The 19,036-nt window shown below is 36.5% G+C and overlaps 1 protein-coding gene across 2 annotated transcripts in view; it reads right to left on the bottom strand.

Moving 5' to 3' along the window:
• Positions 1–340: 340 nt before the first annotated feature.
• SELENOF (selenoprotein F) overlaps positions 341–19,036 on the bottom strand; it is a 28,864-nt gene continuing 10,168 nt past the window's right edge. Inside the window, exons 3-5 of one of the 2 annotated variants that reach the window (XM_074151983.1) lie at positions 14,280–14,343; positions 6,063–6,112; positions 341–4,154 (exon numbers count right to left, since the gene is read on the bottom strand). In XM_074151983.1, the coding sequence (XP_074008084.1) occupies positions 4,023–4,154; positions 6,063–6,112; positions 14,280–14,343 (246 nt within the window). In that variant the 3' untranslated portion in view covers positions 341–4,022. The remainder of the gene's footprint in view (positions 4,155–6,062; positions 6,113–14,279; positions 14,344–19,036) is intronic. The other variant, XM_074151984.1, reaches the window with a different exon arrangement.

The following is a 19,036-nucleotide window of genomic DNA, read 5'->3' as shown; positions in this document are numbered from 1 at the left end:
CTCCTGTCTGAGCTCAGTAGGTGAGTAATGTGTTTCCTTCTGTCCATCCTTTATGACAAGTGATAGGGAGATAAAAATTACTGAAAATATTCTCCAGCTACCCTCTGCTTAGACTTTTTATGAGAGTGCATTTGGGAGGGGAGCTGGTGTTCTGAAGCACAGGTGTTCAATAACGGAACGTATCAATAGGCTGTCTGTTCTTTGTCTCCTTGGCTCTCTTGTCCCTTGGGCTCTTCCTCTTAGAGATGACAGCACATTTGTTTCAAAGTAATTGAATTGGGCCTTAAAGGTTAACAGCTCAAGGAAAAACCACACAAATTCAAAAGATGTTGTTTTCTTTAGCTGCTTTTGATATAAATATTCTGCATTTTAGCGTCTGATGGACCCTTGACAAGGCACACGACAAATTTCAAAGTCCATTTCATTTAAGTGGTCAAAGCATCTCTGGCAAAGAAAATGTTGTGCTTTGTCAAACCTTTCTTACACACTGCAAGAACCAGAAAATTATGTTGTTCCTTGCAATGCACTCTTGAAACTATCTCAAGTTATATTTGAGCCTGTTTGCCTTTATGAGTCGAATGTAGAGAAGTTCTAAAGCAGCTCTAAAAATCCAGCTTCCATGCTAATGAAAAAGAATGACAATAAAGCATTTTTTTGGCTTTTTTATTTCTCTTTGTTTTTTGGGGGAGAAGGGGATCTAATCTCTCTGGCTGAAGAGGAACGTCAGAAGATTTACTTTGCTTCTGAAAGCTCGGGTTCAAAATAAGTTACATTCTCAATAGGAGCCCAGGTTTCTGAACACACATACTTTTTTTGTGTGCACTCTTCATTAAGATGGCAATCTGTTCTTGTTCTATTGATGCGATGAAACAATAAAACAAAGACTGAGTTGAACACTTCCTTTCTTCCCATGATTTTAGTGTCTGCTGGGAGGTTTCTGTTAGCTCTGAAACAGATTTTTGCCTGCTACCATCATTTTGTTCTGGTTCACATTGCAGGAATCTATGACTAAGCAGGTACCCAGGAAACCCTTCCAAGTAGCTTGTACACTACGCTTCAAATTATTCTACGTACCATATGTAGAATATGGAATGAACAAGACCTTTTTTTTTTTTTTTAAAAAAACATACTTATTCTCTTCTGCAAGATGAGTTGCCTTTTTTTTTCTTCTAAAAAAATAGGAGGGGGAGATGGACACTTCATGTTTCAATGCAGTCACGCATGCTTGCTGCTTTTATTCTTCCTTTCATTAACTCTCTCAAGATTTGGCACAAGAAGAGTATTATATAAGACTAAATAATTCTTACATAAATCTGAGTGAATGTCTTTCATGAAGTACTGGGTTCTTATTGTGGCTATAAGTAAAAATGAATCACTTCCTTTTTAAACAGGAGTTTTAAACCTTGTGTTTTGTGTAGTTAATTGCCACAAGCCAAAATAACCTTTTAAGCCCCATGAATTTTCACAGCTGCAGACTGGAAGAAAAAAAACCCTACACTGATAATTTCTTCTGGAAATTCTTAAGTTTCTATTTATCCCCCACTCCAACCGCCTCTTTTAGCACAAAGCCCAGCTCATTTTTGCCAGAATGTTAAGTGTTCCTGGGAAGCATGTGTCTGTAGAGCCAAGAACCCAAGTATCATCTAAAGGATAGAATGAGAAAGAACTAAAGCAAAGACAGTATCAATTTGACACTTCAAGAACAGCACAGAGAACAGCCAACAGGTCAAGAAGCGCAGGTAATTAAGCTTTTGCTAGCTGCTAACAGATCAAGTAGGTTCAGAGCTCAGCAGGTCAGTAACAGAATCATGGAAGACTCTCAGTGTATTCCTATATATAGGGAAATAGAGGGATTTTAAGATAAGAGAATAAATATCTGTATTACAAGGCAAGATTAGTATGTGGAACAGGAATCAGCAAATTGGGAACCTAGGAGGAAAACTGGGAGAAAAGATAATTTCCAGTCTCCTTGATGAGAGTAAGTGAGAACCAGTACTGGAAAAGGTCAGAGACTGCAGAAACAGTTTTGGGACTGCAGTCATAAAACCCAGTTATGCTGGAGGAGGAATTCTTTAGCCTGTCATCCTCCTCCACTACAGGATGGTTATCTCCTGGTACAAGAGTGAGTTCCTTGCTTCAGTGAAAGCCAAGCAAGAGCAGGAGTGAAGAACCTGGCCTTGGAAGAGGTAGTTTGTGTAGGGAAGTAGTGGGCTGGCAGTAGGAAGACATGGAAAGAGGGAGATTGAAGGTCACAAACCCACTGGCCATCATGCTGAGGAAGAGGAGGAAGGTAATAGTGAGAAGCAGCAAGAAATATTTGGTAAACATCATATGAAGCAAACAATCTCTCCCTTGAGTGGTAAAGAGGATCTAAGGCTGGGGATAAGGACAAAGTTAAAATATTCTGCCAAAACCGCACGATAAATCATCAACACAGAAACTGAAATCCCTTGTTGGCAAACAGGAATGAGAAGATTGTGATGTAGTCAGTATAGTAAAAGACCAGTGGATGGCAGCATATTTTTTTACTACCAAAATACTGGTTTGTCATGTGACACGTTTTGGTTGTAGCTCATCTGCTGACTAATACATCACATATCCCAAGAACAAATCCATGTTTGACTGATAAATTAGCACAAGCTGCAATGAATTGTGCTTTGTGTGTAGAGTTCGTATTTCTCTATGACAGTGGTGACCTCTTGTAGCTGTCCCACATCAAGTCATCTGGGAGATGAGCAGCATGTTTTACAAGGATAGGAGTGGAAGGTATAGAATAAGAGAGAGAACAACAAGGATCACATCATGTGACCTAGCTGTATGCACCTTCTAAGAGTTTATAAGAATATTTCAGGAATAAAAACTCAGAAGGCTACACCTAAAGAATCACCTCAGTGTATTACTTCTGATAATTTAGTGTAGTCTCAGTCTGAAGTTTATTGTTCTCCTATGAAGCTGATGATTTTTTCCTCAAAAGTTGGAAATAAAATCTGCAAGTTGTAGAGAAATTTTTGGAGTTATAAAATTGTATATGAAGAGAAAAACTGAGTTCCAATTCAGGCCATAGCATAACACCCATCCACCCAAAAGCTGGTGTGCATGAGGTAGTTAAAGGGAAGACTTATTTGCTAATTAGACTTCAGAAAAAAAACCACGTTATTCTTGCTTACCATATTTATTCACTCTAAGTGGAAAAAGCCCGCCAAGTCATAATCTACTTGAGTCATTACCTGTCATACTGTCTATATTCCCTGTTCGCATAAATTTCCACTGAGAAAGAAAAATACACGTTTAAAAAGAACAGTTTATAAATTCATTTGATAAACACACTTTGAATAAACCTGTGACAGTTAGAAGGAAAGGTTTTTGAAGACTTCCATCTCATGTTTTCTGAAGCAAAACACTTAATGTAAAGCACACCTGACATCTGACTTCCATACACCTCAGAGGTTTTCTATGTAGTCTTCACGAAAGTGTACTTACTAAATGTTTCACAGTACCAGAGCATGAGTTACTCCATCAGCTTCAAAACCTGTGAACTAGAAACTCACTGTAAACGTTGCTTCTATAAAAAGGACAGTTCAAATACAAAAAAAGAAGAGGGCATTAGCAGTCAAGTTTCTTTGGGAGATAGTACATTGCATTTGGTTCTGACTTTCTTACAAAGAGCAGCAGACAAAAAAGCATGGTAATCATTTCAATTATTTGAAGCTCTTCAGTTTTAAGAGTATTTGTAAAAACAGGTCCAATTACAGCAAACTGATATTTGCATAATTAATTTTGAAACAATGCTTTTTGTTAGTGATAAATGCAGTAAGAGCTGAATATTAAGACAAGCTATTCTGTTTGTCAACTTGTCAGATGCGTGCTGACGCTTCCCCTTCTAATTACAATATATTTAGTACAGCACAACAGATATTTTAAAATTAATATAGAAGCAGAATGTGTTTTCAATTGAAGCACACCACGTCTGAAAAGATTACCATGACAAAACATGAAGAGGAAAAAGAATTGAAAACAATGATTTATAGACGTTCTAATTTTTCACTTAGAAATTCTTCCACACTATCTGTATTCCACTTGAGGATGCTCAGTTCCTCTGCAATGTTCCCACTGTCGTCCAGCAGCTTTAGTACAGGGTCTGAACCACGCACATACTGCAGGGGAAAAAAAAAATTAAAAAATGGGTTACCTTGGCCCGGGAAATACATTAACTGTATTCTCCATATTAACACCCCTCCCCCCCCAGTTGATGTAAATCAGTTAAAAAGATGTAAAAAGAACAGTAAAAGGTCTAAAGAGTGACACTGTGACATATGAATAATTAAGAACAGAGCACTAAATTAAATCAGAGTACTCTGGGCAAACTTTAGCAATACAATTTGTGCTAAGTAATCAACCATAAGCATAAGGGACAAAGAGGCCTGATTTCACAAGAAATTAAAACACGTTATTTTAAGAGCAGTAAATGTTTATCTTGAGATCCAGAATAGTTACTTGCCTTAAGTAAAACAGGTAGGAAACGGCTTCAGTTCAGATTTCTGACTTGCGTGCGTGCGTGTGAGAAACATCTACTTGTCCTCCTCGGCCCGCTACACATGCTAATGCATGCGCAGGGAAGCAGTGCCATAAGCCTAGCTTTGAAAGATGGTATTTGACCTTCAACTGTTTTAAGTTACCGGAGCTGGATTTTTGAATCAAGCAGCTGAATGATTTTTCTCATATAATCAATAGCCTTTTTACCATTTTAGAAATTTCCAGTCACTTCAACAGCTCCACTATCAATTTCTAAAGTAATCACATTCTTTCCTGCTGTGTTGTATCTGTGCCTACTAGGCTTTGCTGGTAACGTAATACTTTAATGCTCCTGAAGACTCACTAAGTCACAAAATATGTAACGCAAATAAAAGCTTTTAACAGTATTAGAACTCCAACCATTTAAGTTTATGGAAAGATTTCCCCAGGAGTATTTTACTTTACCCTACTGAGCTAACCTAGTTGGTTTTACTTAATGAAGCTAGTGGCATCTCTAACCCGTTTTCCAAAAGCCTTATAAGATAAATACCAGATCCATTTGCACGATATTTTTTTCTGGTAGTGCTCTGTACTAATTGTAGTCTAGACTGCTTTGATGTTCAATACAGCTACAAAGTTTAAGATAAAAATGAAAGAGTCAGACATGCAGAAGGAGAGAAAGCTTTTGAAATAAATTGGAAGACACAGAGACATGAATGCATGAGACAGAGGAAAGCTGTTTTAGATGGAATCTGCTGCTGAGAAGACAAATCACTTATTGCAGCCATGCACTGCTAAGAAGTGATTCCAGATGGTGCCATTTGGTGAATAGAGATGGGAACACACGATGTTAGAATCAAGATGTATATCTGTGAAGTACACTGGAAGTTGACACAGGATTATAAGAGGAAGGTGAAGTGTTACACTATATCTTGAAACCAAAGAATTGTTTGAGCTTAAGGCAGTAAAGCTTATGCAGCTTTGCATATATGCAAGTCATAAGAAACACCATTCAGTATACGCATTTCTATAGAAATGGATGTTTGAAGACTGTAAAGAAAAAACAGAATCACAGAACACAGCAAGGAAATTCTGAGAGAGAAGAGAAAAATCTAAGAATCGCTGAAGGTATGGAAATGGCAGCTCCATCAGAAAATAAGGGCAGACCAGAATACAAGAAAAGGAAACTGTCAGAATAAGCTTGAGTAAATTCAAGATATCAGAGTAAGGAAAGAATGCAAGCATTCCTCACATTCTTTTGCCACCTGCTATTACTTATGGGTTCCAGTATATTTTTTCTTGGACTAAAAACAACCAACCCCAATAAAACCCCAACAGCAACAAAAAATTGATACCAAACAGTTACTGAGCAATAACCCAGTTAATATTAGCAGCAGGAACTTGTAAAGATTTATACTGGCAATGCTAATATATGTTGTCTGCTAAAGGATTACTTGATCAGCAAATAAGGAACAATCCACAGAAGGACTGTCTCCACCAAGCTTAATTTCTCCTAACATCCCAAATAATAAAGTTAGGTTTCTACTCACCTTGATTTGCAGTCCCCTGAAGAGTTTTGGCTTATCACTCCTGACAAAAGCTATGGTTTGAAGAAAAGGTAGATAATCAAACTCTTCTCCATTTGCATAAAGTAGATTTACATTCAAGCTAGTATTCCCTGAATTATTTCTTTTGGAATGATGCTTTAAAAGGTATTTTAATGTTAAAATTTTTAATATCCTCACAAAATTAATAAATTAATAATACTAAAACTATTATGCCTAAGGAACATCCTGTTTCTGCTAGTATTCCAAACAAGCTTTATATCTGCTTGGATTTTCCTCCAACACTAGTGCAACTGTCTAAATCGGTTTATCTGCATGTACAACTGACAGTCTTCAGCAGACTGGCACATATGCTGCTGCGATACACAAACGTGAGGAAAAATGTTAGAGCGATCAAAATCTGGCTGGAGATGAGCTTTGTGAAGGAGGCTAAATACGGCATGCGTCCCATCAGCAGACTCCACACAAGCTGCTGCAGTGCGGGTGAAAGGGCACAGAGGAAACTGTGGGTAGAGGTGTTATTCTTGCAAACAGCACGGACAATCTTCATCTTGCAGAGATCTCTGAGATTACATGTCAAAAACCAGCAAGAAAACAAGAAGAGAAGCTGGTGTCTCCTCTTCTCTTGACACTCCTAAAGGCAATCAGCTTTAAGATGGGCTCTGTGGCCTGCATGTAGCTACATGGGAAGAAGCTGAGGTCCGAGGTGGGCTGCTGCTGAACAATTCTTTGCCTGAAGCGCTAGTCAGCAAACAGCAAGCATTAGCAGCAGCACAGTCCCTGTACCCCTCTGCAGCACAGCCCAGGCCTACATTAACATTAACTTTTAAAAGATAAGACACTATGAATCCCCTCAGGACTAAGTATAGGCATAATCCCTTACTTCCAAACACTTTAGCCTGATGCACATCTGAGTTCTGGAAGTACTGAAAATTTATTTAGAAAATACCATAGTCTTCATTCCTCCTTCTTACATTCCGGTTATGCTAAAGGCTGAATTTAGTATCTGTACTGCCATTCAGTGGATTCAGGACACTGCCATAGTGTGTCAGTACTGTCTCCCCAAGGAATGAACCCTGTCAGTACAGACTGACTCTTACAAAGGTACTAGCTGCATGTTAAAGCTGCTTTTTCAAGGTTAGACAACAACGAACCTCTCAGAAATTGCAGTGCATCCAGCTGGTGCATGGAGATGAGTGCAACCTCAGGACTAATGTTTCATACTGCCTCACAAAGCGTAGTGCTTTCCTCAGTAATTGTAAAGATGTCCCCTGGCATCTTTATACCTAGCTGTATATTACTGTAGACAGTTACCATAGCACTTTCTCAGTATGTATATACAGAATGGCATTTATTTTCTTCCCTCTTCCACTGTGCTCCCAGTACAGATCAAAATCATGTACTCTGCCCGCTGCACCAACCACTACACAATATAAACAAGTTGAAAAAATACCAAGGGCCCAATGAGCTGCCAGATGTACTGGACCCCTGAAGAAGAAAATAAGGCTTGTTTTTGTTCTTTCTATAGAACTATTCACTAATGTCATATTGTAAGCTGTACTTTATAACAATTTCAAATAGCACTAAATAACTAGTACTTGCTCACATACTGCAGTTCAATTCTCATTTAAACTCACAAAGACATAATTTTCAACTTCAGTGTTTCCCACGTCCTTAGGGCCTGTTAGTTGTCTAGACTGTCATCAACAGTAACTCGCAAAAAAGTGGCAAAGCTATTTCTTATTCTTTGTTCAGTCCACAGCGTGTTGAACTATTTCATGGGGAATTTTCCCACATTTTTTCAATTAAAATCTAAAGCTGAAATCAGTCTCTAGAGCTTTATATGAAAAGCAGGTTGTAAGAACCAGTCAGTACAGTGGGTAACTAATTGCAAAACTTAAAGAACTGTAAGAGCACAGTAAAATGGATAAAGTTTCAGAAGCAAATCTGAATGTGGAACTCCACTGTACTAAAGAATAGCCTCTGGGGGTTAACTCAGGTTACAGCACTTTAAGCTTGCAACAGGTGTGAGGATTTGTTATTTGAATGACAGATGAAAGCTCATTTGGACATGAGTGGCTCTTCTCTGGGTGCAGTATTGGGCTGAACAAGCTTACATAAAATGGGAACAGAATTAGGTGGAAGAAGAAATATTCTATAGGCAGTATTACATTTTGTCACTTTAAAAGTAGCTATTACACACTTGTATCCGTGTCAAATGTCTAAATCTTCTGAAAGCTGAAGCACTAAAGAACATTTTTCCTGAAATTTTAGACAGCTGGAACAAAAACGGTTTCTGTTAATGGCGTATTTATTTCTAATGCTGATCATAGTGGCTTTCCGCATTAGTCACTTGAATTTGCAATGCAACAAAGAAAAACACTCACTGTGCAAATAAAATCTGTATATTCTCAATTTTGGAAGCTAAAGTGAGAAACTAACACAGTGACATGCATTAAAAATACAGATTATCCCATCAAACACCTTTTTTTTTTATTTGCACAAAATCATGCCCTAGGTTGAATAAACAGCCTTTGAATGGAATTGATGGGGTTAAGAAGTCAGAGGAGGCTACAGTGCAGGTTTTGGGACACCTGGCTGCTTGCTTATCATGTGATGTGGTGCACATGCTCCACCTTCATCACTGCCCCAAGGGTTTCCCCTCTATGCCTTGACATCAACATTGTTGCTTCCTATGATACTATGCCTGAAGGCTGCCTCCACATCTTTGCACCACTATTTAATAGTTTGATGTTGAATACTAAAATCCCACCTATCTCCCAATTTTCCTCTCCTTGTAGAGCTTATTACACTGCAGAGAAACCGGCCTTTATATAATCCAACCGTGGGTGAGTGAGGAGGGCATCTTCCACTTCGACTTCCATAAGATGAACTCTGAGCTTGGTGCCGTGACACTATGTTCCAGTGAATTAAACACCAGACTAGAAGTCAGAGCTGTTCTACTGCCAGCTCTGCAACTGTCCTTTCACATAATGTTGAGAAAATCACTTCACCTTATGCTCTTATGAAACATGTGCAATACCAAAGCATATGCCTCCTGTTTGAAGGCAACCCTGAGGTGAGCCTACAGAGCAGACCCGATTGCCATGCAATCAACTACAACTAAAAGGTCAGGGCATTTTAAAGCCTGCCCAGCACCAACCTGTTTTGCAAAAAGAGGTAATACTGAACAGTGCTTTTAAAAACCTAAGAGCAGCCTCTGCCTAAGAACGCAGTAGAACGGAGAAACTCACTGCTATCATTATAATGCCATCTTGTTTTGATATGTGACACCTCTTTGTTTTGAGAAAATCTGTGAAAACTAGGCTGTTGGAATTAGCCTAGAGTCCTAAATGGAGATTGCTAAGGAATCTAAGAATCAGTCATGCCCAAACAACAAGTCTATGTATATGCACGCACACACCTGTGCTATTCTCTGAGGTACCGCAGGATATACCATAAGAAAGCTTCCTGACCCAAGACGCACATGATGCTACATCTCTCCAGGCAGAGCTGCAGATCTATATGCTGGGCATAACTTCTTCGTAAACAGAGTTGACTACCTAGTGTTACATATTAACGGGCATGATCTGGACTACCAAGGATATCTACATTCAGGAATATTCACATTATTTAGATTCCTGCTTTAGGAGCAAATAACTCCTCCTTGATTGTAACTGAAAAAATACGAAAAGACGTTCACAAAAAATTAAACTTATCTCTTAAAACTTGAGAGAGAGCCAATATACAATGGCAGTAAAATCTCACACTACTTTTCAAACAACTATGCACACAGATCAGCATTTTTAACCTTGTCTGTCTCTACGTGCATCAGAAGGATCATGATGGGCTCAAATCCGAAAGGTCTGGAAGAGATTAAAAAAACTTTACTGTCTCTATTATATCAGTTTCAGATTTTAACGGCAGAAAAGCACAAGTCAGAACTAGTCAAATCTTCAACACAAGGTCAACAATAAATTTTTACTGCACAATTTTTCCTCCTGGTAACCTACGGCATGTTTTCTAGCAAGAATCTAATGTGATTAAGTATCTGTCAGTAATGGTAAAGTCCACTTGTTCAAACTTCTAATCCTTTTGTTATTTAAAAAGCTGTGCTTTTAATTTAGATTTATTCCACTGCTTACTGTTATAACGCTTACGAGGACTAAGTATGTCCATGGGAATTCATCCAACTTTTTAAACTGGAGATACCCTTCTCACTTTATGCTATTTTTCTAGTAAACAGAACCCTTTAGCTTCTTCTACACTTTTGATGCTGTGTACAGATAGACAGCTTCATATTACAGATAAATCTCATTAAAAAAGCTGACTGTGCACTGAACAGCATACTTTTTTGATGAAGGTGACTATCCTTCCTGTCCCTCAGTATTACACCAAAAGAGCCCATTATGTGATCAGGGCAAAGAATTGTTAGTGCTCCGAGAGCAACATCAGAAAGGAATGTTTCCGTTGGTAAGGAGGAAAGTCTCAAAATTAGTATAAAGGATGATCTATTTTTAGAGAAATATTTAAAGTCTTTTTGTGATGCATTTAAGTGTTTCACTCATTCACATTTTTAGCAAATATTGTGAATGTGAAAAAATACTGGGAATAGAGGCAAACCAAAAGCATTAATTTCTTTCCTCAGACTCTTTAATAATTTTTTGGGGGACAAATACGCACTCTGCAGTTTTGAAGATTGCATGAGCCTGCTTCAAAAGATACCATGAGGACCCAGCAAAAAGCACCATGAGGACCCAGCAAAAAGCCCTCATCAGCAGATATCAAGTACTCATTTACATTTTAATGGCTACAGCTCTTTATCTTTTGGGGAGCTCTGTTTGAGATAAGAATTTAAAAATATGGCACATCCATAACTACTATTTGTAGTCTATTAATCAAGTTACAATGCAGCTGTTCATGATTTTATATCAAGCACCATATGCTTTCAAAAGCAAATTTCAAAAGCGAAGTTAATATAACTTTCTAACTTTCTTTCATCAGTATTTAATAATTACAGATTAAAATAACCAGGAAATAAGTGATCTTACCTAAAAATACAATCCCATAACAAATTACATTTCAGTAGCTAAAAGAATCCCACTCACGCTTGCAGAACTTGCGCAACATAACAAGAGTGCTTACTGACTCTGAAGTCAGAGGATCTAACGTAGTCGCATACTGCATGAGTTCAAGGATTAAGGACCTTGCTTCTGCAACAGATTTGCTGGGAGCATGTCCCTTTCTTAACTAAGAGAGTCACACAGGGAGAGGTAAGAGTTATTCTACTGATGAACAAAAAGAACACAGAGAAATATGGAACAAATGTTCAGTGAAAAAACCCAGCCTAGTTCAGTTTTTGTTAAACAAACTGGAAAGAACATAAGTCTAGACACTGTGATCTCCTATCTAATCATGAACAGAACGAGGCTGCCCCTGAAAAGTCAAGTGAAAACAAATATGCTAGATTAATCACTGGCCCAGCTAATTTATTATTCTATTTCAGAGTCTTAGTTTTATGGATATCAGCCAAAACCGTCACATTTTCTGTATTACCTGGTATAATTAGATACTGCTTCATCTATGAATCTTGCCACTTATGTTTTCAATGTTCTACTTTGATGGAGTGCTTTTAAATTATAAATATTTAGAACAGTTTTATACAGAACAATCTCAAAATAGATGTAATATTAACGTTACAGTACAGCATTTATAATGGAGCAATTTGTTTTTAAGGGAAACTTAACAGGAAAAATATTTCAGTACTGTACTTATTAAAGAGACTTACAGAAATGTGGTCTGTTACCTGACTTATCTCAAGAAGCTGTATTTAGAAAACATAATAGACATCATTGGCCATAATCACAAAAGCATTTAGTAGTTTGTTATGATATTACAAAGAATAACATTCAGTTTAAGATTGAGCTAATCTTGCTGAGGACTAGATTTTTTTCATCACTTGTTACTTCTTTGCTTTCCCAGTATCTATAAATATATTTCATATGTAACGGCTCTCACATTTCAGGCACACAGGTGTATTCAGCAACTATTTGTAGCTAAAAATTATATAACCAGTAATTTTGATACAGAAGGATGATAGAATATTGCATTTAATAACCACAAGCAATGCACAGGTTTTTCCAACTGTGTAACATCCTTACTGTGTAACTTTTACAAACCTTCATTAATTCAACATATTTTAATCCTTAACTATTTTAAGATACGAATCTCATTACAAAAAACCCCACTCTTCACCCTTTGGACAAATAAAATATAATCCAGAAGTAGTTCGTGACAAACCAAGTCTGTGAGAGTAAGCCAAATGACAAAATTTACACAGGTACATAAAGGTGGAGACTTCACGGTCAGATACAGAAGTAACATACGCTAATCCATGTAACTAATACATACACAGTTTTGCTATTACTGGTGTCATTTTGTGTATATTCTGCAAAAGAAAACTTCAACAAAATCCTAGCAGAAGCTATGGGAAAGGAAACAGAGGTATTGGCAGTGAGACGTTGTCAATGACAGGCTACACAGTTCAATGAAGCCTACAAAGACAGTGCTTCAAAAGCAGCAGCATGACCTTCAGGCAACCTAACTTCCATAGCAAACATCCAAGTGAAAAGTTGAAATAAAAACACTCCTTGAATGTTAACGTTTTAAGATGGAGACATTAAATAACCGTTTCTGGTAGAACTTAAAATCAAGGAGAAATTCTAAGTAAAAGTCTTCTGAGATTAATACTAATGTGAAGACAAATACCAGCTGGAAGAATATATTCTACTGCTTTTTAAAATTTCTAAATATGCTCTTAAAATTTATCCCATCTTCCAACCTGTTCTAATACCTTAGCAGTAAATTTGGTCAAGATAAATTTTTGACTGGCTAGCTGCAGAAATTGGTGATGAAACGGCAAGAAAGATCTTTAAGTGCACTAGTTGGTCCTTTTTTTCTTGTTACTGTACCGAAGAAGTACTACTAGTCAAAACAGAATGTACTGAAAAATCACTGAAATTTATTCAGTCATTTAAAATAGCAAGCTATATGATTAATGGAATCAATTAATCTCAATCTTTGAGCAGGCTTAGATGACCAAGGATTGAATGGGGAAAAAAAAGCTTTGAAATTTTCAAGTTTTTCCTGTTGTACTGTAAACTTTTGGCACATGTTTCATGGCGTGGACACAGCAGAAATTGAGGGCCATTCCCTTTTAGGATCTACACATGAAGATAACTGAGGACATAATGCAGGCTGGAGTCAGGTAAACAGGTTGACCTTTTCCTTCAAACCTATAGCTCAAAAGAGCACTGACTGTTATAAATTCACAACCATAAAGAAGCTGAGTGAATGCGCAACAACAGTTGGGAATGTTTTTATGTTTGCTAAATCTGAGTGATCATGGAGACAATATGGACTCCTGTGCTAACAGAGTTAATCTCCTCACACCCCTGTAGTAGGACAAGTCATTTAAACAATTCTTGTTTTGGCATTTTAAACAGTGGGAAAGAGAAAATAGCTTTGCTCTGGTCATGCAGTCAATTAACTGATCTGTGTGTGGGCAGAAATGGCAGGACAGGGTCTAAAGCAGCATAACTTATGTTAATTGTAACCTGGTTTAAAATCTTTTTTTTTTTTTTTAATCATTTGTCAGTCAGCCTTCAATTAAAGAGGTATTAATACTGGCTATGATAGACTGAAACATGATCTTTGTGCAATTTTATGTCTAAAGCTAGATTAGTCTTTGTTCTCTATGTCCAAGTATATCCAGAGTACAGTATTAGGATCTCCATTACAGAAAAAAAATAATCAAAGTACTGCTATGACCTAAGCTTTTCCTCCATTTACAAGAAAATTCCAGTTTGAAATTTCTCACAGATGCTTTTCCTTCAGCTTCCTCCCCCCACACACTGATGGTACTGATTTTCCTTTTACATTGCTACATTCTATTCATTTGACTGTCATTATCCACTGACAAAACAATTATATTGCAGGATCCATGAAAAGAAAGTAGTTCCATAAACGCACAATATAATTTCATCTATCAATTACTGGAGACCAGTTCCATGAGTCTCAGGTCAATGCAACTTTCCTGATATATGAAATTTATGACTACTTGTAGTGGTACTTAAAAGCCCATTTTGTCATTCAGCTGTGACAGTATTTCATATTTGAAAGAACAGTAGTGGCTTTACTTACCCTGGACTTGAGGGAACCTTCCCAATTTTCATCCACATACCTCCAGGACAGCTCCTGCATAAAGCTGTAATAATAAACAGAAGCTGTTAATGACATCAAAAATCTAAATTACTAGTTTACTTATGGTGTGTTATCTGTTGAACTATTTTTCTTTGAGGAGACAATACGCTATTGTGTTGATGGTAACCAGAGACCAAAAAGATCACAATTCCAGACCTCTCTCTGATTTACACAACAACTGAGTGTTCACTCAAGATACATGATAATTTCCATTCATCATATTAAAAATGAAAAACCAGGAAAAAGATGATCATTTGAGATATACTGTTGCTGGAAGCAAAGCTTCAATTTTTATTTTTTTTTCCTTAAAAATACAATCGGACATGTTACAATGGGAATTACGAACTAGTAATAGAAAACTTTATTTCTTCTTCCTCAAAGATGCTTAGAAAGTCTCATTAAGTGAAATTTTACTTTCCAATTTAAACCTAACCTGGACAGTGAAATACTGTAACATGTAATTAAAAATAAGCTTCCACTATGAAATTTAATGAGTACTAATCCCTCTGAAAAAAGAGTGACAAGTCACAAAAGCAAACCACACACAATACAACAGAAATACCAAAAGACCATTTTATTCACACTTTGCCATCTATCTATGTAGGCATTATGGACAGCCAAGAATACACCTTTATTTCAAAAGATGAATCTTCTGGATTCAGGACCAACTCGATATTTGCCTAAATACTATGAATTAGAACATAAGAAATACTCTAATCATTTGCAGGGAAATTACAACTTCTTTCCTGATGTGAACTAATCAGGAATAATTACTTCCGCAGGAAACAGAACTAAAAATGTTACATTATGTCTTCAAAACAGCATCTCAGAAATTTGCTTAAGTACATTTACATTTTCAACTAGACGTTAGATTTAAGATAAAAACAAAGATTTGACTGTTAAAACCTAGAACTGCTATGAAACAATACTTGAAAGATCAAAAATACCAGGTTTTTTTAAAAAGCTTTTTGTAATCACCCAAATAAAGATTTAATTAAAAAGGCACTGATAAACAGCTGAGATACCAGCTTGCATAATTAAAGCTCCTCTGGACTTAAAGCATGAAATAATTACAAAGATGGAGGAAATATGGAATAGTGAGATTATAAACTTCACTTATGTTGTCTCTATTCATTATTCTTTAAAAAACATTCAACAACAATTTATCAGCAACACTAGATTTAGATATTAGTTTGCACATTAACATACTGAATGTTTCTACTTGTTCTCTGAGACTGACAGTTTTCTGCATTTTTCTGTAAAGAAGTAGACAAAGGAATAAATAGCCTTTTTCTATCTAGTTAACTGATTATTTTATGTATGTGGATAAAGAACTAAGTACACCCAGATTTAAGACAATGGTAAAACTAGCATTTATCAATTCTTATTACTGCAAATAATTCTTACAGTTTATTTCTTCTTTTCCAACAAGGATTTCTATGGAACAAGATCACTATAAGGCTCTAAAATACGTAAGACATCTTGTAATGACAAACTACTCCCAGTTTGTAACTCCTAGCAATATTTGATAGAAGTAAATTTTAACAAAGAAAACAGCTCAATCGTTGATGTCTATATCTTGAGCTTATAACTCTGCCATAATTGAAGCCCAACCGGGCTGGTACAAAAAAGTTCAGATTCATGCTGGGAGAAACAGCTGCTCTCTAGATGGCTAGACAAGAAAAAAAAAAAGAAAAATCAATTGCCTTCATTTATAACTCTAAACAAAGGTGTCTTTTGCAAGAAACACAGGTTTATTTGCATCACAGCCTACAACAAAAGCATACTTGTTAATATCTGCTGCTGCTACCATCCCATCATGTCCAAAGCAGATGGCCTCCAAAGTTCCTTGTGAAGGCATTTACTGTGTTCAAGTATTACTAAGAATGACATGTACCATTCAGTCTGGAGGCACATGAACATGACAAGTCAGTTCATTATACAACACTTAACCCATAAGTTAGTTCATTTTAAAATAATGCTTCACTTCAGTGCTCAAGAAAGTGAGTTAAGTACTACAAGCAATGAAATAAAGAGCCTCTGAACTATTACTAGTGTCCGTTTTAACATCCAAAACAAGTGCTGTCATGATTTCCAGGCTAATTCACGTCTACATGTAGAAAAATAACTTTTTAAAAAACATTCTAATGGTACGTTTTCTAAGGCTACTGTGACAAAATCTGAACTTTTCCCTCATCTTTTACAAAGCATCAACTTGAGGTACATTTCACTCAGAAGGTTTTTGTAAGGACCAGTATGTCTTGTAATAGTTTACACTGATGTAATGAAGATGGCTCTCCACAACTGAGAGGAGGAAAACCACAATCAGTCAAGTCTGCTTTAATGATGAAGGAAAGCGGTAATTATAACAGAATAAAGTACCGCTTACGTAAGACTACTGTTGAATAAAAATGTATATTATAAAAATAATTCTTCCCGCAATTAAAAACAAGGAACCTTAACTTAGGTGAATGAAAACACTTCACCTGTTATTAGAAGGGAATTGAAGTAATTTCTGCAAGACAAAATTCCAGTGGTGCTTCACTTATAAATAGATATGGTATTGTTATCACAGCTACTCATGGTGAATACTCCAGAAGAAAAATTGGATTCCTGCTACAAAGCTGCTATATAACTTAGTGTTTACAGTCAAACAGGAATTCAGATCAAATTGAACCGAAAAAATGGTACTTAACAGAGATTCCTCCTTGATGATAATTAAATGGTGTTAGATCAAAGGTGACAAAAAAAGGTTTTGTAAAATACAATAAATTAACCCTTATCTTACTTCTATAGCACCTATACTTTGCATACTGGTTTCTTCTAACTACTCACTACACCTGACCCTGCACAAGTTACAAAGTGTCACTCAAACTGGATTTGTACAGCTGTCTGCAATCAGTAGAAAAAAATTAAAAGTACCATCATGTATTAAAACATCCAATGAAACAGGCTGTTAAGATAAAGCCACACAATGGTAAATCGCTATCTTATGGCATCTGGATTCTCTCATATCTACGTATTTTCTTCTCCTAACATCAAACAGTTTAAAAAATAAAGTTAAGCTCTGAGAACAAGCAGTAAAACACAACTTATGACTACTGCTAAAACTCTGGAATTTTCACTTGCCCCTCGGGTACAAGACAATCTTTCACTAAATATTTACCAACTAATCTCTTTCCAATGCAAATAATTTTTGTTTTTATGAAATTCACTGTCATTTTGATTTCATATTACTATATAAGCAGATCTGCCAAAGAAACTTCCTCATCCCCTATCAACTCATACTATTGTTTTACTTCAAAGAACTGTCAGGAAAAATACAGACATTATTATTCTTATTGGCCAAAGTTGCTTGGTATGTGCAAATTGGTATTGTTTTAAAACCAGGTGCATGATCTCTTTTTTTTTTTTTTTTGAAAGGCATGCAAATTAATTTTTAGTGTGTCCCACCCACCCAAGAAGCAAAACAAGTTAATAATTGATACTCGTTCTTCTGAGAAATGAAGTCACAAAGAGATTTTGGTGGAAGTTTCTTCTGCTCTTTCCTAAATTCTTATAACTACCAATTCACTTGTTAATTTTACTAGAAAACTAGATTAGTTAAAATAAGGAATATATGCTAAGATATAAACTATAAAATATTTTCTCTTCTGGGGGAAGAGAATGCAGGGTATTTGTATGGACAGTTAGAAGTTTTCAAAATCACCCTCATCTTTCTCTTCCCTGGAGACACAAAACGAGCAAGAATCTGCGGGTTAGCAGAGAGTAGTCAGAAAGCCTCACTGCCAGGAACATTATGAATTACTGTTCTGTACTGCAGAGAGCCAATAAAGTCATTGCTACACACACACATCGTTCAAAACTGATGTCATCAGTAAATTTAGCAACAAAGAAACTGCTCCCATTCACAACTCATTATCCTGTGAAGAGTTTGGAAACAAAGAGTCAAACAGTCAAAAAACAGTTATCTGATGAATTAGTGCTATTCCTCTGATTAGTACTACGTATTACAGGCAAATTCCTCTGATCAAAGCTGAAGCAGAATTTAAGTGCTCATTTATTTGTAGCGAAGGAATATAAGGGTGAAAAAAAAGTCACAATGAGGGTGTTTAAGCACTGAAATAATTTACTAAGAAAGGTTGTAGAATCTGTATCCTTGGAGATCTTCAGAACTTTGAGTTCTGCTTTAAGTAGGAGATTCAGCTTTTTTTATTCTATATGTACATAATATAGTTGTGCATTACTATTACAATCTTCAGGATACAGAAACTGTGTCATCCACCTAAGTGTTTTATTCTTGATGTTAAACAATCTGCTCTTTGGAGTATTATGTGAACATTTTTGCTCTTTAAATCCAACCAACCACCAAAACGCTCCAAAACAACTTCCCCTCCTGACAGACTATTTTTGTTAACACTGCTCTCTGAAATGGTCTGGTGTAAGGTTGTGTGAGCAAGAGATCTGGCATAAGGGTGACAGAGAAAATGCAGAAGTTGAGCAACCATCAACTTTAGACCTCTGGAGCTGCAGCACAGATTCGGTGGTGTGAATGCCTAATTTATTTGAGTGGGGGTGGAGGGCAGAGTGGAATAGAGAAGGGTGGCAGAAAGAGGGCTCCTATGTACAGGCACTCATTTGGACCTAGTGAACAGAATCACGTAAGCTAAGATGTAGAGACAAAGTTAACAGTTTAA

This window comes from Numenius arquata, chromosome 8, assembly GCF_964106895.1.
Source record: "Numenius arquata chromosome 8, bNumArq3.hap1.1, whole genome shotgun sequence".
Taxonomy (NCBI): domain Eukaryota; kingdom Metazoa; phylum Chordata; class Aves; order Charadriiformes; family Scolopacidae; genus Numenius; species Numenius arquata.
This window is presented reverse-complemented; position numbering and strand designations above follow the sequence as displayed.